The sequence below is a fragment of the Peromyscus maniculatus genome, chromosome 21, assembly GCF_049852395.1.
Source record: "Peromyscus maniculatus bairdii isolate BWxNUB_F1_BW_parent chromosome 21, HU_Pman_BW_mat_3.1, whole genome shotgun sequence".
NCBI classification, from domain to species: domain Eukaryota; kingdom Metazoa; phylum Chordata; class Mammalia; order Rodentia; family Cricetidae; genus Peromyscus; species Peromyscus maniculatus.
The window spans coordinates 39,248,382-39,271,798 of record NC_134872.1 but is presented as its reverse complement, the minus strand read 5'-3'; the positions used below and the strand labels follow the sequence as shown (position 1 = coordinate 39,271,798).

General features: G+C 46.1%; 1 protein-coding gene across 19 annotated transcripts in view; it reads left to right on the top strand.

The window, feature by feature from the left end:
* The window catches only part of Inpp4a (inositol polyphosphate-4-phosphatase type I A), a 128,601-nt gene that overhangs the window by 57,529 nt on the left and 47,655 nt on the right, over positions 1–23,417 (top strand). For all 19 annotated transcript variants that reach the window (XM_042266157.2, XM_015998955.3, XM_015998960.3 and 16 more), the window contains exons 2-5: positions 11,901–11,962; positions 12,832–13,041; positions 13,489–13,533; positions 21,170–21,288. In XM_042266157.2, coding sequence (XP_042122091.2) covers positions 12,936–13,041; positions 13,489–13,533; positions 21,170–21,288 — 270 coding nt within the window. In that variant the 5' untranslated portion in view covers positions 11,901–11,962; positions 12,832–12,935. The remainder of the gene's footprint in view (positions 1–11,900; positions 11,963–12,831; positions 13,042–13,488; positions 13,534–21,169; positions 21,289–23,417) is intronic.

The following is a 23,417-nucleotide window of genomic DNA, read 5'->3' as shown; positions in this document are numbered from 1 at the left end:
CAGGCCAATCTGATGGGGACTTTTCTCAGTTGAGGTTCTCTCTTTCCAAATGACTCTGGTGTGTGTCAAATTGGTGTAAACATAGCCAGCACAGCATCTAAAACGCAAGGAACTTTGGAATTACTAGTTTGGCCCTTTTGTGGTAGCCTAGAAAGAGTGAATATATTTAGGGTGAATGTGCAGGTGCCCCTTTAGGCTCATGCACTATCCTGCCACATGTGTGGAGGAGAGAACAGGTTGGGCTGGGCTGCCTGTGGGTCTGTCTGGTGTAATGCGCTGGACAGATGCTAGTACTTGCATTGAGTTTGAACCCACCTGAGTGGGTATTTGTTTTCCTGGAGTTCTGTTAGTCTGGAGTTTTGAAAGTTGCCTGGATGTGAAAGTATTGCACTAACAAAGCCTGGCATCATGGTATCAGAGATCCAGTATAAATAAGCCCTGAAGCTTCCCATTCAGAAACATCTGGAATGACATTGAGCTTGCATCCCCCACCCCTACTGCTGTCAAGAGTGCGCTTTGCTTTTGTGTTTGACGACACTGGGGTGGTGTCTCACTAGTGAGCTGAACTTGACCGAGGCCAGGGCTTCCCCACAGGGGCCAGCTGCTGTTCCAGTGGTAAGCCCTTTCCCTGTGGGGCTTCCCTTTGTAAACATGAAGCCTACAGAGGGGGTTGGAAGGAGGCAGGACACATGCTTTGTGTTGGAACTGTGGCGTGTGTGGCACTGTCTGAAACACAGCAAAGTGACTTTTCTTAAGATGCTTTGGCATATTCTTCACTTTCCAGACCAAGATGTTCTCCAGCGAATGAATAAAACCAGTTGGAAACAGTAAAGGGAAGGAAATTGCAAAGGCCTGAACAGAAAGAACAAAGGGGCCCTGTGCATAGAGCGAGCCTGTCAGCACAGGCACCCAGCCTGGAGTTAGGTAGAGGGGGCATCACCCACTCGAGCTCCTCCTGACACATGCCAGCCACTTCCATGGAATACTTAGGTCAGTGCTGTCTCCACCATGAGAAACACAGGGCCTTTTTGTCTGGTTTGTTGGTATTGTTGACTAGGTGTGTCTGTTTATCCTGTTAATTCACTTTTGTTCTTTTGAGAAGTACACCTTGAAATATTTTTAATAAAAAATTGACACCACAAGCTGGGTGTGGTAGTAGGGCATGCATATAATCTCAGTACTTGGGAGACTGAGGCAGGAGGATCCCATGTTTAGGACCAACCTGGGCTATATTGGGATGCTTTGTCTCAATGTCCCAGAAAAAAACAAAAGAACAGAAAAAAGAAAACCACCCACACTGACAGGAAATCAAGCATAAATGTACAGATGCATTCTCCCAATCTCCTGCCTCCATTTTTACTTTTTCTTGAAACCGTTTCCTCTTGATAATCTATGTCGCAGGCTTTCTTGGATTGGCAGCCCCCAAATCATAACACAGAGACTTATTATTAATTATGAATGCTAGGGCTTAGCTTAGGCTTGTTTCTAGCTAGCTTTTTTTTTTTTACTTAAATTAACCCATTTCTATTAATCTATGTGCTACCCCGAGGCTTGTTTACCTCATCTATGTACTGTCCATCCTGCTTTCCTGCTTCTTCCATGTCTCTCTGTCTGTCCCTCGACGGGCTGGCTGCAGGCTAGCTGGCCCCTGTTTTCTCTCTGCCTGCCAGCCCTGCATATCCCTTCTCTGTGTAGCTACTGGCCTTTCAGCTTTTTTATTATTATCAGGTGTCTTAGGCAGGCAAGTTAAAACAACAACCCATCTTTACATAGTCAAACAAATGCAGCATAAACAAATGCAATATTTCTTTAAATAGTTAAACAATTATTCTGCAACATAAACAAATGCAGCATATCTCTATATAGTTAAACAAATACTCTATTCCACAACATATCTGTACCCTAATGTGAAAACTATAGATCTGGTCAGAGCTTGTCAAGATGATGGGTGGGGACAAGGAGGCCGAATCTGTTTTGATGTTTTGAATCTGAAATATTGGTCCTAAAGGGGATAGAAGAAAATACTATTCCAGTAAACAGTATAAGATGAAAATGACATATGTGAATGTACTAAAAATGAGGACCACTAGAAGTGAAGAAGACGTGTATCTTTGTTAACGTGTGGTTGCAGCTTGAGTTCGTGAGCTCAGTGCTCAGTTTTGCGTTTGAGAAGGAGCACTGGGTTAGGAAGGCCTGTGCTTAGGTTCTGGCTTCCCTCTGCTAGCCATGGCCTTGAGGAGGGCTCCCTCCCGTCTCCTGTCACTCAGGGATCACAACCCTGGATCAGGGATGTAGTTCAGAGGCAGAGTGGTTCCTAGGTTCCATCCCCAACATGTCAAAACAGAAACAAAGCACCACACCCCTCTCTGCAGCCAAGGGGTCATGGGCCAGGGAAGGCATTTGCAAGCTGTCTTTCCATGTTGTCTACACTTGCACTTCCTCCCTGGTGAGGATTTCCACCTGAAGAGATTTCTAGAGAACCCGTGTCTCTCCGGAGACTAGAGGAGCACCAGAAGGGGCCACAGGCACGTCTTGGTGTCCAGCTGTGTAACCCATTCCTTTGGTCGTTTACGTGCATCGGCAGGGAGTACTCATTAATCCTGGAGCAGCGTAAGGCTATAAACAGACAGAGAGAGGAGTCATGACCGCTCTTCACACCAGGAAGGAGTCATAGGCAACATCTTAAGTTTGTCACTTCCAGTGGCTACAGCTTAGAGCTCCGCTCAAGTAGAAGAGTGTGGAGGAGGAAGGTGACCAGCATTTTCAGGGCTGCATTTTTATATAGCAACTCAATTTTGTTTTGTTCTGTGACCATACTGGTTGTTACACAAATGCTAAAAACAAACAAATACAAAGACTATGCTCAGGTGCAGGCTGTTTGGGATTCTTTGACTGGCAATTCATAGTTGAGGGAGGTGTAACCATAGCCTGTGCGGCTGCCCTGCTCACTCAGCAGCTTGCCCTCTGGAAAACCTTAGCTGCTGGTTCCTGTTTTCTTGCTCAACTTGCTGCTGGATGATCTCGAAGTGGCTAGTTGTTTAAGACCTTTCTCCAAAAAAGAACTTATACTTAATTCTAGGTTGGTGTTATATATTTAAATTTTTATATTATATATTTTGAGCAGTATAAAAACAAAAACTTAGAGTTATTTGGCCTTAATTAAAGTCACATAGTAAGGAGACTCTTCCTTGGCTATTAAAAGTCACAGTGGATTCAAGCGAGTCTCTCTAGCTGTCTTCCAACCTAGGCGAAAACTTGCCTCAACCTAAGCTCATGGGCACTACAGGAGTCCCATGGGTTACCATTTGACCCCAGCCTTCCAGCCGGGAGTCATCTGGCTCCAGCTGAGCCCAGAGTTTCCCTTCCCTAGAGAGTGCTGGGAGAATCCATACGGCCAGCGTCTCGGGGGCCAGCACTGGGGAGTTTAAAGTTGGGGCGTGCCTTGTGTCCTGCTATGCAGGTCGTTCATCTGCAGAGAGGGTGACTGGCTGGAGTAAGCAGGGGGGAGCTGAGAAAGTCATCCGAGCTGCTGGCACTAGAGTCCATGGGCCACATTAGCCATGCTCCAGTGTTCTCAGTCGGCCTGCTAGCTTTATGACAGACGTGCCCTTCTGCTTAAGCTCATCCAAATTGGCGCTCCATACTGCAGTGCAGCATTCTGTCTGTTAACTAGTAGTTTTCTCTTATCTTTAGGAATATACTCTTACTATGATAGACCCCTGTGGGTACTTGAAACTATGAATAATACCAAACTTTATATACCATGGTTTTTCCTAGACACACACATCTGTGATAAAATTTAACTTTTATAAATCAGGCAAAGTAAGAAACAACAGTAGCCAATAACAAGACAGAACAATTGCTGTGTTGTAGTAAACAATTACTATATTAAGTAGGATAAGAATTGCATGAGCACAATGCTGTCATACCATGCAGTAGGTCTCACCATTGACATGGCTACTAATTGACTAACAGGAAGGTAGCATTATATATCTGGGTGGCAGGGAGATGAGACAAGGAGATGATTCATATCATGAGTGGGACAGAGTAGGACAGTGTGAGATTTTATCATGCTTATCACAGTGGCATATGATTTCAAACTTACTAATTATTTTTAGAATTTACTATTTTCAAACCATAATTGGGCGTGGGCACCTCAAACCCCAGCAACTGAATTGCAGATAAAGGGGCCCAGTGAATGTGGTGAGAGGCCAAGAGTCCTCGTCCTGCCTTCATCATGACACCTTCATTGTTGCATCTCTTCAGAGTGCGTGATATGGGCTGCATGGGACAAGGCAAGGGGCACTGATGTGGCTGGGAGCAGGCTGCTGCCCAGGAAGATGCCCCCTCTTGCACTGCTGGCCTAGGAAGCAGGAGAGAGACAGAGCTTGGGATAGAGGCTACCCTGGTCCAGCTTTCAGTGGTCAGCGCTGGGTGGGGAGAGGTTGAAGCAATCACCAAGACAGGACAGGACCAAGACAGCTAGGGATAGCTTGGGGTTTGCTGAAAGAAGAAAAGGAGGGGGAAGATCGGGCAGAGAACGGCCGTACTCAGTTGGCTACTGGAGTTCAGAGCCCCTGCCTGGCCACAGAGGAACCGGGCAGGTTCGTGCTGTACAGGCCGCTAGCAGTGTCTCGGAACCCAGCTTGAGACGATGCTTGATGGGTGTGTGATACCTTTTTCGTTGGCTGGTGGCCTCCCACTCAGAGATAATTGATCATGGATCACAGAGAAGCCGTTGTCCTTTTCACTTTGGCTCTTAGCTAGCTAGTCTGGAAACCGCATGTCTCAACTGGTGTGGGAGAGTTCATAAAAATTAATATTGGATGGTTTCCACGGTGTTTTTGTATGCGTATCTGGAAAGTTCTGTGGCATTAAAGTTTTACCAGCCAAAGCACAGGGAACCCTTCAGTTAACTGTGTGAGTTTCAAGTGGCTGAGCTAACAATAGTGAAAGAAGTGAGACTTTTCAAAGTTGTTGACACTGGGAGAGAGAACAGCACTCACAGAGGTGGGCATTGTCTCGAGGCAGTCCTGACAATGCACATTAGGTTCTACACAGTGTGTTCATTATCTTTCGAGTACTGGAAAACGTATGTGGTAATAAATGACAAGTGGAGCTTAGTGGGTGGGAATGAATGGACAGTGTGTAAGAACACTGCTGATTGGACCCCAGGAAGCAGCCTCCATAATCCCTGGTGCTGGCACCCAGAAGATGGGGTGCTCTGCCTGGAAAGGAACAGACAAGCCCTTCATACAGGGGAAGGTTCAGAAGATGTTGTCCAACATCATTCTGGCCTCAAGTTATACCCTTCTTTCATGAAGTGTTTTTGTTGTTGTTGTTGTTGTTTGTTTCTTACATCTCTTGTGACATAGCTCCTGGTGAAGCCTCTTGATTCATCTTTGTACTCCCAAAGCCTGTTTCATGTGGGCTCTCAACTCTTCATTGCAGCAACTGCCAATTTGTAGAAAACAAATAGCATGAGACACAGAAGCAAGAAAATGTAGGTGTTTAAAAAGGTGGCTGAAGTGTGAGGTTTACGAGTTGCTTATAGCGGGGGCAGTTAGAGGACTCTGCACCGACCACATTTGCCCCCGGCACTCCCCCAGCATGACATCAGTCAGGATTAACACACCTTTCATCACCCAGATTGCAAGCACCCACACTGGGAGCCTGGCACCCATGTTGCTCACATCCTTTTGTTATTTCCATTCAAGGTTTGAACTCAGAGCCTTGCACATGCTGCCAAGTGCTCTTAACTTCAGACTATATCCCTAGACCTTTATGTCTTTTAATTTTGAAATAGGGTCTTGTTAAGTTGTCTAAACTGGCCACAAACTCTCTCTATAGACCCAGCTGGTCCTCAACTCTCCATCCTCCTGCTGTATCTTCCAGAGTAGCTGGGATTCCAGGCTCATGCACAACGCTAGCTCAGCATGAATGATTTAAAAAGCACTTGCCCCAAGGCATCTTACTTTGAAGCTACTTCCCATGGAACATCTCCTGAAGTTTCATGACTTGAAGATGACACAGGGATCTGGGTGGCAGTTCCTGAGTTGTCCCTGAAGGCCTTCCTGTGGAGGTCTGTTGTCACCTGAAGAAGAGAGGGTGCCGAGGCCAGAAGCTGTACCAGGTGAAGTGCTTGTAGAGGAAGCTGTTAGAAGGTGTGCAGCAGTCACTGTGCTTTTGTGGATAGACTGGGAGTGCTGTGAGAATCCAAGTCCTGGGGCTTCAGGAGCTGAGCAAGTTGAAGTTGTGATGGATTGAATGAGGGGGAGAGAGAAAAAGGCTCACACAGAACTGTTCTGTGCTGAGAGGAAGAGGAAGGAGGGGAGTGCCATTGACTGAGATGGGAAAACTTGAGGGGTTGGAGTGTAGAAAGAAAGTTGAAACAATCAAGACCAGTCCTACTCCATGATAACTGTTCTGCACTGTTGTTTAAAGGAATAGCCAGGCTGTTCTGAGGCAAGTCAGGCAGATAGATGGGTTAGCATAGCCAAGTACTTGAGACTAGGACATTTATAAACAACATTATTTCTTACCTTCGGAATTCCAAGATCAGGGTGCCAGCACTTGGTATCTGGTGAGGGCCTTCTTGTGCCACCACACACTGGAATACAGAAAGGTGAAAGGTTAATTACATTCAGCCCCTTTCTAAGGCACCAGTCCTATTTATGAGGATGGAGCCCTTGGGACCACCTAGTAGTACCATTCCATTGACCTTGGGTTTTAATACATGAATTTTGTTACTGACCTTCTGAATAGGGGTTTGGGGTATACATTTGTATTTGGGTTCAGACACTCCATATTATCATATTCATTACACTTATGAGGCATGTTACTTAAATGGTGTTAAGCCATTTACCATCGTTATTTATTTATTGTCATTAGCAGAAAACAAGAAATGGGAAGCAGGAGGTAAATAATTGAATGACTTCATGAGAACAAGTGTGTGTGGATGTCTTTGGGTGAAGCTGTTTGTACCTGTGAATGAGAAGAGATGCACATTGCTAGTACTGTTTTCTTTGCTGTGCTTGATTTTCTAAAGCTTCCTTTTTCTGCTTTTTAAGCACTGGTCATGCTGAGCCGTTCTGTAGCATGGCTGCACTGAGTCAGAGCTTTATACCTTGTATTGTAGAAATCGGTCCTCTAAACAAAACAGTGCCATTTTTATGAGGGTGGTAGTTCCTCCTGTGAGGTCCGTCATCACAGTACGGTTGGCTGTTCCATCACTGCATAGGAGGAGGAGTTGATGAGGGCCACTGGACCCTCAGCTGAGATTGCAGCCACCCCTTCTAGACATTTGAATGCACTTCTGCCTTGATTGTGTCGAGGAGTCGGGAGGGTTGCTGTGGGGGTTCCTGGAGGTTCTAGAGTATCTAGGCCAGAGGCGGTTGAGGGTGGCCCCTCCCTCCGTCTGTAGCTGTGGGAAGCCATCACCCGTGCTGGGTTGGGACTTTCTAGTGCTGCTGTTCTGGCTCACCTATGCTCTTGCCCGCAGCCTCTCACTCATGCTCTGAGAGGGAGCCCAATAAACTTCTTGCTTCCAAAGGGAACTCTGGCAGCTTAGCCTTTGGTTGGGACCTTGTAAGAAAGGGGGTACATGTTGTTTGCCTCTCCCCCAAGAGAAGGGTTTTTCTGACACCCCACAACTGTCTCTCTGGTGCTGGACTATTATCCAGACTGCCGTCCCCTTGAAAGGTGGTATTTGGAAGTTGAGAATTGACAGGAAGAAATAATTTCATTCAAGAGTCACCATCAAGGCTTCAGGATCCTGGTCTCCTTTGGTTATCACTCATAGTCATTTTTGGTGCCAGTGAATGGTGATGGCATAGTGATCTATGATTTTAGTTACCTTGGATTTGGGGTTTTAAGAGGAAAGTCCTCTTTTTCCATCTTCTAAAGTAGGCTCTCCCTCAGGGACTGCTGACTCATTCTGACTCATGTCTTTCATACTTTCTCTCCCACTGCTTGTGTGTGGAGAGAGTGACATGGTAAAGGCTCGGAGCCCATTTGCAGAGTAGGGTCAGCAATAGGGGTGGGCTGGGCAGGGCAGAAGAGCCTCACTTATATTTGGGCTTTTTGTTGGTTGGTTGGTTGGTTGGTTTTTTCTTTAGATACCTTTCACATGCATGAGATTTTTGAGAAGATGCACCCTGTCTGCAGTACTCCCTGTCCCCTTTTGTTCAGCCTTTTTTATGAGCCTATGTTTGGAAAAATGCTAGTCGTAAGATGGACCAGAACAGTTCTAGTGCCTCCCCTTCCTTCAGCTCCAGCCCACAGCCTCCAAGAGCTCACTAAGATGTAAGGGGCCCCTGAGTCTCTTCTCAGCTTGAGGCTCCTTCTTTCCAGCAAGGAGAAGGGAAGGCAGGCGTTTCCCAAGACTGTCTTTAGAAACTCCCGAGCCGCCGCCTGCCATCTCTCAGATTCCATTCACTCCCTCTGAGAGTCCTGAAGTGTCCCTTGTCCACCTGCTGTCACCACCCCTGCCCTCCTGGGTGTCAGATGTCTGTGGTGTAGACCTCTCTTCCAGGACCTTTGCTGGCCTGTCTGAAGGGGTCTGTGCACTCTGGAGTGGGGAAGGACACGCAGACTCATCAGCTGTTGCTTTCTTTCTTCCAGCTCCTCAAGCCCCTCCCCATTCCTAGTCCTCCTGGATTGAAGTCGTTTCCCTCCTCTAATGAACTCCAGTCTTCAAATAGAACTGGGAGCAGCATTGGGGGCATCGGGAATTTAGGAATCCTTGGTGAATTGTCTGAAATTAATGAGACCAAGAAGGGCAATCAAGTTCAGCTATACAAATTGCCTTGCGTTCTGGGCCTTGATGATTTAAATTGTAGATTATAATTAAATGCCTGCAAATAGAATGAGAAGTAGCTGCTAAAGTCTTTTGACCTGGAAGTTCCTCTGACCAATGAACTAGTATAAAATTAGGATGTAAATACTCCTTTCGGAGGATTGCGATCTTCAGAGCACTTACAGTGCATGTGACATAAACCACCTTCCTCAGAGTCAGGCGGACAGGTGGAGTGGGCAGGACACAGGTAAGAGACGGTGGGTTGTCCGCCGCCCTGGGACACGATTGTCAGGGCTAGGCAGGCTGTTTGTGAGGTGACACATCTCTCTGTCCCGAGGGAAGGGCTCACTGGCCCCTTCACTGTAGGCAGAGAGAAAGGCAGCAAGCAAGGCATGGGATAGATACTGAGCGTGCACTCAGTCAAGAGACAACAGCGCACCCCGCGTAGGAAGTCATAGCCAGGAGTTAACGCAGCCTTCTAAACGCGTGAAGGCGGCAGTGTGGAGCAGGGGACACAGTTCCCTGTAACCACTCCTACCTGCTGGCCATCTTGTCACAGCCTTCACAGGCTGTGGCTGGTCTCTGTAAGTTGTTGTAACCAGAGAGCAGCTGGTACAAAACTGATAGTGTTTGCTCTGCTGTCCCTGTTACCACCATTCAAAGAATTAAGTATACGTCTTACTGAGGCACAAAACCTGCTCGCATACTGCTCAGTGGGTTGTCACTCGGAACCTGCACCCTGGCCAAGAAACAGAACCTCCTTAGAGGCCAGGAGTCGCTCCCACCTCTGTAGCTGACACCCACGCCTGCACCACACTGTCCTTTTGACATCACTGCACAGACTCTGGCCCCTGCCTGCACTTGACCAGAGTGCTATTCTATTGTCTCTAGAATCCCACTGTTAATGACTGTCGCTGCTCTCAATGTTCTCCATTGGGTGTGTGTCTGTGTGTCTGCGTGCACGTGCGCGCGCATGTGCGCGCGCGCGCGCGCGCGCACACACACACACACACACACACACACACACACACACACACACACTTCCATACATGCATTGCTGTTAGCAGTTGCACCCTGAATTGTATCCGGGCAGTGTATGGATCACCAGTTAGTCCTATGTACATCTTGGGTAGGTAGGGACAGCCAGCTATCTAGAGTAGTTACATTGTTTCTACTCCACCACAACACTGGTTCCAATTTCTCTACATCCTTGCCAGCTCTTGGCTTTGCCTGTCTATCATTGTAGCTATTTAAATGATTGTTCTAGGCCTCATAGCTTCAGTTTATATTATGTGCAACTTCTGGATTTATTAGGATAATTTTAGTATCTCATGATGTTCCAGAACATATTGTAGCTGGGCACTAAGATTACTTCTAGTCTTCATTACTGACAGTAAGCAGTTTTGTGAATGAGTCTTTTCCATCTTTCAGATGCTTGGCAGGAATTTTTTTTTGTTTACAAAATTTAATAAATTCTAAAATTATAGTATCACTCTAAAATGTTACCCACAATATAGAAGGGCTCCAGGCCTTCCAGCAGTATCAGATGTGGTGTAGACCTCATCTGGACCAGGGTAGCCTCTATCCCAAGCTCTGTCTCTCTCCCTCTTCCCCTAGAGTGAGGCCTGGCCACAGCCGCTCCTGCTTCCTAGGCCAGCAGTGCAAGAGGGGACATCTTCCTGGGCAGCAGCCTGCCCCCAGCCACATATTCTGCTATATTTTGGAAGAATAGAGGGGCATCTCTTGGAAAACTAATTTAGGTGGAATAGGTGGATTTAGTGTTACTTTGCTGGAATTTGACAGTTTTTCCAAATATTTACCGTGCATACTCCTCTTTCACGGGTTCCTCCCCTTTATGCCTACATCACTAATGACTTTTGTTTATTCCTGCCAGCAATTATTATAGAATTTTAGTAGTTGGTCTAGTTTGATTTCTGTTGTTATGAACACACATCAACAACTTAGAGAAGAAAAGGTTCATTTCGTTTACAGGTCGAAGGTCAACACATTAGAGGGTGGGGTGTGGAGAGTCAAGTCAGGAGCTCAAGCAGTCTGTTGACTACATCACATCAGCAGGCAAGAGCAGAGAGAAACAAATGAGTTCATGGTCAAGGATTGCTTTCTCAGCTAGCTTTCTTCAGTCTTATACAGCTTAGGCAGGGCCCAGCCAGTGGGAGGTGGCAGAGATGGGACTGCCCACAGTGGGTTGGGTCAGTTAGCCATCAGGACAGTCTCCCACACAGTTGTTCACAGGCCACCCTGATCTAGATAATTCCTCAACTGAGACTCTCTTCCCAGGTGATTCTAGGTTGTGACAAGTTAAGACCAGCCATTGAGGTAATCTCCTGCTTTCTAAGTTTCAGTATTTGCCTTGCAAATGTTTTGATTTGTGTGTCATTTGATGAGAACAGACCAGTGAGTAACTTCTCCCTTTGAGCAATGTCGAGAGTGGCTCTCCAGCCAGGCCATAGCCCCGTTGGCTGAGGCTCATAGACTAGAGGTCTTTGGGTATTCCAGTGGGGAAGTTAGGAGCCCAGCCTGCAAAGGAACATGCGTCAGCCCAAGGCGTGAATGCACTGCCCAACTGTCCTCTGATTATCTCACTCTTAGGAGACTGTGAACTGGGCCCTGAGACCTGCTATAACAGCTCATAGCAGGTCTGGCCTGAGTGTTCTATTCTGCAAGAAGGTACCTGCTCACCATGCAGTGGGGGCAATGTGGGAGCCCAGTGGAGTGCACTGAGGCCTCTCCTACTAATATGTATTTGGCTCTCACTGTTCTGAGAGTTCTGAGAGACACCAGAGAGCAGAGCCTCAGAACCACACTGCAGCTCCTGGAGTCTGTCTGAGCTTTGTGAGTGGGCAAGCCAGGACCCAACTTCCTGCATTTCTCTAAACCATACTTCCCTCTTGGATTTTCAGGGCAGATCCACACTCCATTGAGGGATAATCCTTGGAGTGGAAGGAAGTGTGCATCTTTCTTTCTCATCCTTCTGAGTGAAAAGTTAGATAAGAATAACTGTTGACGTCTCACCTTTCTGGGTGTCATGCTCTCAGGGATTTCATCTTTGGTGTGCTCATCAAGTTATACTTTTCTATCCTAGATGATGGATTTGGATGTCCTTCTATGAAGCAATGCCACGTGGTCCAAAAGCAAACATGTCTGGTAAGTCACGTGTTGAATTGACTGAGCAGTAGCCCAGGTCTTCGAGTATGTAGATGTAGACAGAAGATTGTGTGTTTGGGCATATGGACACCTTTGAGAGGGTGTTCTTCACAAGGCTCATAGCTCTGTTGGTTATCCTAACTTGTGGAGGCTAGTTCCTTCTAGAACCAGCAGGGATTGGAATGCATGGGGTTGGACAGACCTGAGGTTCCCTTCTTGCTGTTTAACCTACGTCTGAGAGCATAGTGGAAGCTCTGTGCTGAACCAGGGTGGCCTCATTCTGACTCGGCTACAGTGGCATTCTGTCACGGCCTCTTCCGTCCCCAGCGCCTTACCCTTTGGTTAAAGGTAGGCTTGACACTGTGGAGAAGTTCTGAGACCAAGACACACCAGAACTTGGGTAGCTGAAGGAAGGGAAAGTCAGGCTAGAGCTTTCAAGCTTTGTCTTCCCATGTTCTGCCTTGAAGGTGGGCAGTGCCTGTGGGCAGCAGAGATCTTCACATAGTCTTTGTCGTAGCAGAGGTTGTGCTGTGGGAGTTGATAGAAGATTGTAGAGATTCTATGAGACTTGCCAGTAGGATGCTAGAGAGCATCAAGAAAGATATAAAAGCCTTATTTTATGATTACAGTTAGGCCATCACGTAATGTGGCCTATTTTGGTCGAAGGGGATCCTGTGGGTCCACAGTACCAGAGGGGTGGGGAGGAGGAAGAAGAGAGGAGAAAGTAAGAGACATCCCGGCGCAGTTCCACACATGTCACGAGAACTGGGTTCAGCCTCTTGCCATAGGTCCTGTTCTCTTGGCATAGGAACACAATTTCTCCATCATCACGCTCCTGACGCCTATCTGTGTTTGCCCCCATGTCTCAGGGCTGCTGCCGTCTTAGGAATCCAGGGCCTGGAGACAGCTCTTCCCTGAGGAATCAGGAGAGGTGTGACCCAGGAACAAGAAGCACATCCTCACCAATGACATCATGACAGCAAGGGAGCACAGCCCTCGCCATGGTGCCAGGGCCCGTGCGATGCAGCGGGCTTCCACCATTGACGTGGCAGCCAACATGGTGGGCCTCTCTCTGGCAGGTGAGCCTCAAGCCTATACTAGGCATCTGGTTAGGAACTTGAAGGACTCGGGCCCCATGCTGTGACACTGTTGGAAGGGCCAGGGGCAGCTGGTGACTAAGCCATTGGGAGAGGGTGTCCTGGTGTGGTAGCCTTCTGGTTGGAGTAGGACTCAGAAGAGGGGGACAGCTAGAGCCCTGGGAACTGGTCTTGTGAGCTGATCACCATTCCTTTGCTAGCTTGGGTGAGCACCCTGGGCTTGCCTCCCAGTGGGCAAAATGGAAAGGGGTCTGAGATTTCTTCAGAATCTCTAAAGTAAACTGTTTCAAAGTATAGAAATCATCTACTGTAGTATTTTGGGATGGGCTAGAGGAGTTAGTGTTTGTTTCTATTTTTGTGCAGAACAAATGCAAGCTAAATTCTGGGGAAGGTTTGTTTTGGGTGACTTTGTCATTTCTCTTCTACCAGGAAATATCCAAGACCCAGACGAGCCCATTTTAGAATTCAGCTTAGGTAGGTACCTCTCTCTTGGTTTTTGTTACTGTTAGTATGTCTCTGAGAACCACTGAGTGCTTCTGAGTGCCGTCACCACTGCTGAGATGTTTCTGAGGAGACAGAGCATCTCAGAGGCTGTTTCTCATAACTGACCATCCTCCTGTGGCTAAGCCACCTGCTGATGGAGATTTGAGTTGTGTCTAGTGGAGACTATTATGAATAAAGTTGCAGTCAATGCTTGGGTGCCAGTACTTTTGGGGGATAAATGTTCATGCTTTAATGAAGTGTTTTGAAGGCTGTGTGCTGCTGAATTTGTGTACAAAGCAGGCTAAGTGAGCTCCAGTGCAGTGACCGCAGGGCTGGGCACACTGTTTCACATCTGGTACAGGAGTCACTTGTCTCTTTGGAGGGAGTGGATGGTTACTTTCTACAGGGGAAGTGTCACCTGAGTGGAGGCGTATACCTGGCAGAATGAAGATGAGGGCCAGGGCAGAGGATGGAAGAAGCTTGCAAGAGTTTGGGCTTGGGTTCCCTTTACCTATAGTGGTGGTGGGAGTGGCTACGTGGACATAGGACCTTCTAAAACTCATTGAGCTGTACACTTCAAATGGGTGTGTGCCGTAAGAAATGCATACCTCAAAAGTGCTTTAGAGGAAAACAGAAGTCAGACTACCAGCCCCATGTGGTAGGCCTACAGCATGAACCAAAACCAGAACTTGGATAAAACAGGTATTGCAGAAGTAGAAGAAAACACCGAAGAAATTGTAATACACCTTCTAGAAAGGAGGGAGGGCCTCTCTGTGCTCAGTGACGGGCTACTGTTTATAACAGGCAGCTGAGGAACAAGTTTAAAACCTAACAGATGAAATTTCCAAACCCAGTAAAGCCAGGAAGGTAGCCTAGAAACGGTCTCAGCAAGCAACAGAGGAAACAGGAGAAAGCTGGGCAGTCCAGGATGCCCATCATTTAAAAGAGAAAATGGAAAAACTAACACAAAAGAGGTTTAGAAATAATGCAAGAAATCCTTCAGAACTGAAGAATATGAGTTTAGTTTAAAAATACTCGTCAAGGCGTCTTGTTTTCCATGAAGTCTGGAAAGTACCTGGCTGTCATTTTGTCAAACGTTCTTTCTCCTTGTCCCACTTTTCCCTCTCTTCCGGAACTCTGGTTAAACCTGTGTTGGTGAACTTGGTGATCTTCCAGGACTCTCTGAAACTGTTTTTTTTTTTTCATTTTCTTTTTATTTCTTTCTGTTCTTCAGACTAAATAATTGTAGCTGACATCTCCAAAGATGCTGACTCTTTCTTTGTCTGCCCACAGTTGAGCTGCTCTTAATGATTTTTCATTTCCGTTATTGTACTTTGAATATTATCTACATGACTAGTTTTATGGTTTCAGTTCCTTCACCGATACTCTGTATAACAAGACATTTTCCTCAGACTTTACCTAGTTTCTTAGTAAGTCAAACATCTGTGTCCCCCTCAGACAGGTACTGTTGACTGTTTTTTAGTTTTTAAATTCATCTAGATATGAGCAGTATTTCTCTTGTGGGGTTTTTTTTTTTCATGTTTCATAAATTGTGGCTGAAGGTTAGACATTTTGAACAATGTGATATAGCAACTTTGGAAATCAAATTCTCCCCTTCCCCAAGGTTTTTTGTTCCCACTCTTGTTACTGCTGTTGCTGGCTGCTCATTAGTAGCCTCTCGTCATGTGTGGATCCTGGAGTGACTGCTAGGTCACTTAGTGGTCAAGTTCAATTTGAATGGATATACCATATATATTGGAGACAGAGTGTCACTGTGTAGCCCTAGATGGCCTGGAACTCACAGAGATCTCACACCTGGCTAGATAGAAAACTCTTTAAAGCTCAAAGAACTAAAGACTTTTGGTGTGAGTTTTGCTAAGTGTGTGTGCGCATATTGTTCCCCATCTTCAGGGTTCACTTCCTGCTTCTGCTGACCACCAAGGGTGGGTAGTCTAAGGTGATCACTCATCATCCCCTCAGTTCTTTTCTGAGCATACAGATATCCTCGGACATCTGCATAACCCCCTACGTGTGCGGCTTCCATGAATGTCGGAGCTTTGCAGAGGGCCGGGGCCTGGGCCTGTCCTTCACTGCCTAGCTTTTCTTTGAAGTGTTCATTGTCTGCTAAGCTTCTCTGATCACCTGCTTGTTTGCCCCACTTGTCAGTATTGTCCTCTCCAGCTGCAGTATTTAAAGAAACAGTGACTGATTTTGGTTGCTGCTGCCATCGTCATGGTAAAGATGCAATCAGGACTTCAGCCCAGCCCCAGCTTCAGCCTGATGGCTTCTGATGGACAGTCTCAGGAAAAAAGAAAAAAAGCTGTTTCTTTCTACTATGTAAACTCTGGCTTAGGTCAAATAAAGACAAGTTTGTTTGGTTTTTTTTTCTTCCAGAAATGGTCAAATAGTGATTGTTATCTTAAGAATGGGGCTATAGAAGGTCTCCAATCATATCCTGTCCATTATGGTGACTTCTGACTACTGGTTTTCGCCATGATTTCAGGTGGCCAAAGACTGGCCACCAGAAGACTAGTTAAAATAAACAGCATGGGCCTGCAGTGTCCTCTGTAGCATCTGAAATAATAAGGAAGGGCCCATATCTGTTAACATTAAAGGATGCCAGCGACTTTGGTACATGAGAAAAGCCTATCAGGAATATTGGCATGACATATCTAAGTAAATCCACTTCTACCACCAATTCACTCCAACTCTGCAGGTCTTACTCTGCTAAGTGAACGACCAAACAAAACACTGGAAGGCCGTAAACCCAAATCCCACAGATGGTTCTCTCTAACAGTTTTCTCTGAATGAAAGATTTTACAACAATCTGTTGTTATTTAAAAATGTCCAGCTTCTTTGATTTTTTTTTTCTTTTACAGTTCAGAATATTTGCCTATTTAGCTGTCTTGCTTCTGCCATCTGAGAAGCAGTGAGGGTGGGGTGGAGGTGAGATCCACTTCCTGAAATCCCTCCTCGCCCGCCTCCTTCTTAGGCTGTCCTTCCTCCTGGGCAAGTCTCACTGCAGGACTCCATCACTGCTTCTGATTTTCTGGCTTGAGAAATGTCGTGGATGTCTCTTCATCCATCTTCTATATTCCCCACTTCAGTTGCCGCTTTTTGCTTAAAGTCACGTTCTACATACTGACACTTAAGCAAACACTGCTTATCAAAAGCCACATGGGATTTCTTTACCCTCTGCCCAGTGTGAACGGTTTCTTGGGAACAGTGTCATTTCCCCCTCAGGTTACCCCATTTTGGGTCACACACACTCTTCATCCGGGAGATGGCTATGGGGGGAGAGAAGCTGTTTGGGAAGCTGTCTGAGACCCCGCGGAGCCGACACTCGCTGCCTTCGGCTCTTAGGTTCCACTGAGTTTGCATGGCCAGAAAATCCCAGTGAAAAGACAGTTAAACGTGCTTTCTCATTCTTCTGGACTGTTTTTTTAATTGGTAGTAGTAGTGGTGTGGGGTGGTGTGTGTGTGTGTGTGTGTGTGTGTGTGTGTGTGTGTGTGTGTGTGTGTATGCCCGCCCAGATCTCTTGGAGCTGGAGTTCCTGGCATTTGAGAGCAGCTAGACATGGGTGCTAGGATCTGGATTCCAGCAGTCATGCTAGAGCCTCATTAGAGCAGCAGGCTCTCCTGACTGCTGAGCCATCTCTCCAGCCCCGGCTGGAGATTTTAAGATCTTAGTTCTATTTCCCATGTTCTGAAATTTCATCAAGATAAAACCTGCTAAAGGTCCTTTTCAGTCAGAACCGAGATAAACCCCAAAGAGATCTACACCTGGATTCATCCTAACTAAACTGTCGAAAACCAAGGACAGAATTTAAAAAGCAGCAACCAACTGTGAGCTACACAGTTAGTCCCTGCTTAAGAATACTGGAGGAGGAGGGTGTGGGAGGAGGAGGGAGAAAAGAAGAAAGAAGGATAAGGTTCAGAAGCATTGTAAATTCTTAAAAAGGCAGCCAAACTAGGATTACATATTCAGCAGAGAAAATCAAAACAGATGAAGACATATGTTCAACAAAAACTAGTTCACAAGTGTTTACAACATTGTGTGTAGTAACCAAGAGGTAGAACTATCAAAGCATCCACCAATGGAGTAGTATGTGGTGTGTTCATTCAGGACTTACGCATTAATAGAAAGGAACAAAGTACTGATAGATGCTGTAGCATTAGGGGGGCTCAAAAAGCTGTGAGTGGAAGAAGACAGCCACAAAAGGGCACACCCCACTTACTCCTACTATAGTCAGATGTCCAGAGGAGACAGAGCTGCACAGGAAGAGATTAGTGGTTTCTGGGGGCTGGAGAAGAGGGATGATGAGCAGTTGCTGGTGGGTATAGAGTTTTTTTCTTTTGAAATGTGGCTATATTAAGGAAGTAGACGTTGTGATGGTTATACAATTCTGTGAGGACTTTGGGGTGATGAATTATCTTCATAAAAACACTGAAAAGCCAAAGGTACTCTGTTGAAGACTGAGTTCATAAATAACAACCACAGTTCAAAAAGTATCAAGAGGCATAAATAATAGATTTTTGAGTGAGAGACAAGACACAATCTGGCCTTGTAACCTTTGGTGGCTAACAAATCAGAGACTGTCTTTCCCTAGTAGAAGGGCTGGCTGAAGACCAGTATGTCCACCAGCAAGTGTCTCCTGAAACTTCCAAATTCTTAGGAAAAGAGAAAAATCTTACATGCTTCTAGATGAAAAATAACATTGCAAATTCTTAAAAAGGCAGCTCACCTAGGATTATGTATTCAACAAAACCAGAGACCTTACATAGCCCCCATTCTTAAGATTATCTGACCATTTTCTGAAGGAAAAGAAAAAAAAATCACTTGTAGGGCTTGGCTATATTTGGCTTAAGCCAGAGTTTACTCAGCAGGAAAAAAATTTTTTTTTTCCTGAGAATGTACATCAGAAGATGGACTGGGCATGGTGAACATACCTTTACTCCTAGCACTTGAGAAGCAGAGGGAGGCCAGTCTCTGTGAGTTTGGGGCCTTCTAAGTCTCCATAGTCAGTTCCAGCCATCTAGGGCTACATAGTAAGATCTTGTCTCCAAAACAAGCTAACAATTTCCACAAAAGCCATGAGAGTGCTTAATCTATTTGTATTCAAGAGAAAACAAGGGTTTAAAACTTAGAGTTAAGCATTTCTCCCAAGCTAATAAAGTAAGAAAGAAGATTTCTAGGTGCATGATAGTAGAACTATTGGAAGTCAAACTCAGAGAAAGTATAAATACTGCCAACACACACACACACACACACACACACACACACACACACACACACACACACACACACACAGAGAGAGAGAGAGAGAGACAGAGAGACAGAGAGACAGAGACAGAGACAGAGACAGAGAGACAGAGACAGAGAGAGACAGACAGAGAGACAGAGAGCTCATCATAGCAATAATTAGACTGGCTTCTGGTTTTGTAGCAGGAAAAAATAGAAACCCTGAGACAATCTATTTAAAGGTTTTAGGGAAAATAACTACCTAGAGAAAATATCCTTCAATCACTCAGGTGCAGTAAGAATATTCAAACCTTAAAAACTGAAAGGATGTGTCCGCCCCTAGCCTCGCAGTCTCAACAGTGCTATGGGATGCTACTCAGGAGCAGGCGGATGATTCCAGATAGAAATTCACAGTAGAGAGGATTGAGACTCCGAAACCGGGAGGGCGTCTCTCTAGCTAAGTGAGCAGGGACTGTAAGACGGCACGTGAACATGTGTGTGTGTGTGTGTGTGTGTGTGTGTGTGTGTGTGTGTGTGTGTGTGTGTGTGTGTGTGTGTGGTGGGGACAGATAACTGGTGCGGCAAGGTTAATTAATGGTAGGAACTGAATAATTAGAGCCCAAAAGTGATTTGGACGGTATATTAGTTATTTTCCTGTTGCTGTGATAATCACTATGACCAAGGCAACTTACAGAAGGAAGAGTTTATTTGGGACCCAGAGGGAAAGTCCATGATGTAGGGGAGGCACGGCAGCAAGCTGCCGCCACATTGGCTGGAGCAGAAGCCGAGCTCTCCCACCGTGAACCTCAAACACAGAGAACAGCTACTAGCGGGGAGAGGCCTTCCGCTCTCCACGCCCTCCCTGATGATGCACTGCCTCCAGGAAAGCCTCGTTTCCAAACCTCCCAGAGAGTGTCACCAACTAGGATCCCAGGGCTCAAATGTCTGAGACTGTGGTGGGTACTTCAGGGGACAGTGGTCATGAAGAATTCACTGCCTCGGCTACAGTTACAGCAAGGCATTGGTCTTCTCTAATCTACAAATGTGCATCTCCTCCTCCCTTATTTTCCTAATTCTCTCAGGTTTTTCTTTGTCTCATTCTTGTCTTCCTGCCATCTTGTTCTTGGCATGGTCTTACCAATGGTGGCTGTGAAGATGTCGTGTAGAGTTAGAGTTGGTGGTGTGTGTTTAGTAGGGGTGAGAACACAGATCGCGTGGTAACTACCACTTTCCCTGTGTAGGTGTGCATGGTGGCATTAGGTGTACAGCTGTCACCACCTCTAGCCCAGGCTTTTGTTGTCTTGAAAAGCTGAGAGACTTAGTAAATTTTAATGCCCTTCTTAGTTTTTAAAGGCATTTTATGCGCATCTGTAAGACACTGGCAGGTGTCTGGGGGGTGCAGGGTGACTCTAGTGGAAGAGAGGAGTGGAGACCAGCTGTGGGGAGAGGCCCCGGAGGGAGACCTTGGAGGAGGGGTTTGTGGTCTCCAGCCAAACCAGCTCAGCAGATGAGTACACACGAGCACGCACGCACGCACACACGCACGCACACACTTACTCACTCTACCTGGTCCCCATAAGAGAGGTCATAGAATTCCTTGGAACTGGAGTTCCAGTCAGTTGTGAACTACCATGTGGATGCTGAGAATTGAACCTGGGTCCCCTGGAAGAGCAGCTGAATATCTAGCCCCTTAATATCTTTCAAGTAAGGAAATGTTGAATTCTTATCGATGGCATATTAAAGTTCAAGGACTGAGCATTTTCTCCCCCTTCCACAGTTATTTTTATATCAGGGAGCATGTGGGAGTCAGTGCGGTGTGATAATTCTTCCTGGGGTCATCTTTGTGATAGACTTGCTTCAGACTTAGGATGTAGTTTTGAGGTCATAGTATGACAGATTTATCTAACTGAAATGGTCCAAATTCTATTTAGTTTTAAAAAGAAACATTTAAGAAATCTTACATTTGATATGGGTTATAAGTATTGAGTTTTCCTTTTGGAAAGAGCTTTATTTTGTTACTGAATTTTAATTTTGTTATAGCATCATCTATATGTTGGGATTCATGGGCTATCGTACTTAGCCACAGCGGTCATAATCTGCAGGCATGTGTTGCCCGGGAGCTCATTTGTTGACTCTGAATTCTACTCTATGGGAACCTGGAAGGCCCCTCAGCACAGGCTCCACTCCGCTCATGCCTTACTATATTGTGAGGAGGGAGAAGGGAAACAGAATGAGAAAACAGGCTTTCCCAATCCCCTCTCTTGCTGGCAGTGGGACCATGGTGTCCCTGGGGTATTATTTTAAGCTTTCTGTGGGTTTGTTTAGAGCAATGAACTAACTAAAACTTGGTGCAAAGGGTTCTTTTTCCCCATCTTGATTCTGTAGCTTGCAGTGAGCTGCACACTCCATCGCTAGATCGGAAACCAAATAGTTTTGTGGCTGTGAGTGTCACCACCCCTCCGCAGGCGTTCTGGACGAAGCATGCTCAGACGGAGATCATTGAGGTGGGTGCTGCTGGTCCCTCTCCTTCCTTCGAGGAGCCCTCATGCTCACAGATGTTGGTGGCCCTGGCAGGAGGGCTCTTCAGTTCTTGGGCATCTGAGGCTTTAGTTCCATTTTTGTGAGTTATTTTCCATGATTTTCTGTTCATTTATACTTTCTGTCATGCTCCCCCAGGTGTCCCTTAGTCTGCCACATCCTTCATGAGTTCTGATGAACTATTGGTTGCTGTTCTAAAGAAGTGATCCTATGGTTGGTTTGCTTTTAAGAGATGAGACCCAACTCTCCTGTCACTTCCAGTTGGCTGCTATCATTATTGCTCATTAATCAGTGCCTGGGAGAGAGTTTCCTGTCAGGCTGGGACATAGCTGTGTTTTTATTAACTTTACTTTTGCATTCTTTTGTGTTTTGTGTTGTGCGCTTTTTAAAATAATTTATATAGCTTTACTTAGGAAACTTTACAAAGTATTTTTAGATAGTTGAGTTATATATGTATATATGTATATATATATCATTTATGTATATGAGTTATGGCATGAAGTGTAGGAGTTTCTGATACGGAATTCCATAGGGCTTTATTTGTAATATGAATAATTACCAATTTATTACCAATTATTACCACATTAAGCTCCATCTTAATTTTTATATTCCTGCATTTTTATATAAGAACATAATAATACATAATTTGATCTCAAGTTTTCCGTTTAGAAACCAGGCAGGCCCACTGAGAGTCTCTCAGAAGCTTATTTCCAAGTCAGGCCGTATATGGTCTAAGCACTTGTTGAGCTCTGGCCTCATGCCAAGCACTGTACTAACTGTTGGTACCAAACCCACAAGGGCACAGTCCTTGCCCTCAAGAGTTTCCCATGGGGGAGGCCCTGAAATTTACCTGGCCACTTCCATGCACAGGAAAGCATGGGGAGCACTGGGGTATCAGGGTGAGGACACAGGAGCAGCATCCCTTCCAGCAGGCTTCCTAGGTAGGACTTCAGGGAATTCTGCCACAGCAAGCCCAGGGTCCTGCAGATCTTGCAGGTAAGTCTGTGCTTCCAGTCTAGGACTGTACCTAGTTATGTGAAGGCAGGGTGATAGCAGAGCATCATGGGAGTTTAAGAAGTAACTATATCTATCTTGGTGTGTGCAGGAAGCAAGCTCTGTAGGCTATTCCAGGGCACTTGGGGTCCGCAAAGGAGCCAGCTCTGTGGGACTTGTGCAGGGACGTCGCATGACCTGACAGGTGTTGGGGGGGGTGCAGGGTGACTCTAGTGGAAGAGAGGAGTGGGGGAACAGCCGTGGGGAGAGGCACCGGAGGGAGACCTTGGAGGAGGGGTTTGTGGTCTCCAGCCAAACCTGCTCAGCAGACAGGGAGTACCAAGGCTGAGGCCCAGATCTTCAGCCTGCTTACCCAGGGCACATGGAGGGAAGACGGGGAGGCCTCGGCAGAACCCCTAGGAGGGGCTGCCCAGCAGGCACTGAGAGACTAGACGGCTGCTGAGTGATGGGGGGCATCACTCAGGTACAAAGAGGGCCCAGTAACTGTTTGGCTGAGGTACTTAGCATTGCTGAAAGAGCGAGAAGGGTATGATGGATCGCTGAGGCAGAGCTGCCAGAAAATAGACACCTGTGATCTAGAAACTAGAACCTGTCCTAAAAGAGGACTGCTCTTAAAAGGTCAGCTTTAATTATTCCAAACACAGGATTCTAGAAATAATCACTGAAACTGGCCATTTCCTCTTTGTCGGCCTGTGCACACAGCTGACAGGAACAGCCCTAAGTAACAGTCTGAATATGTAGCACACCGAAAACCGTACTGCCAAGAACACATGTGGCTGGCAAACCCAACTCATTTCAGGTTAGAAAAGCCTCCCCGAGGAGTGGGAAACCTCTAGGAATGAGGAGGCCTCTGCACAGTGTCCTTAGGGGCCGTTTGTCATGTCATGTCATGTCATGTCATGTCATGTCATGTCATGTCATGTCGTGATGAGATAGCTTGTCAGGCTGCACCCCCTTTGGAAAGCAGGGCTCTGGGGCTGGTGTCTTGTGCTGCCATTAGCGTTTGTGTTGAACAGATCAGTAAAAATGTTGATTTCCTCATTCAGAAAATGTTAGGACAGTTTAAAAACAATTCCTTAAG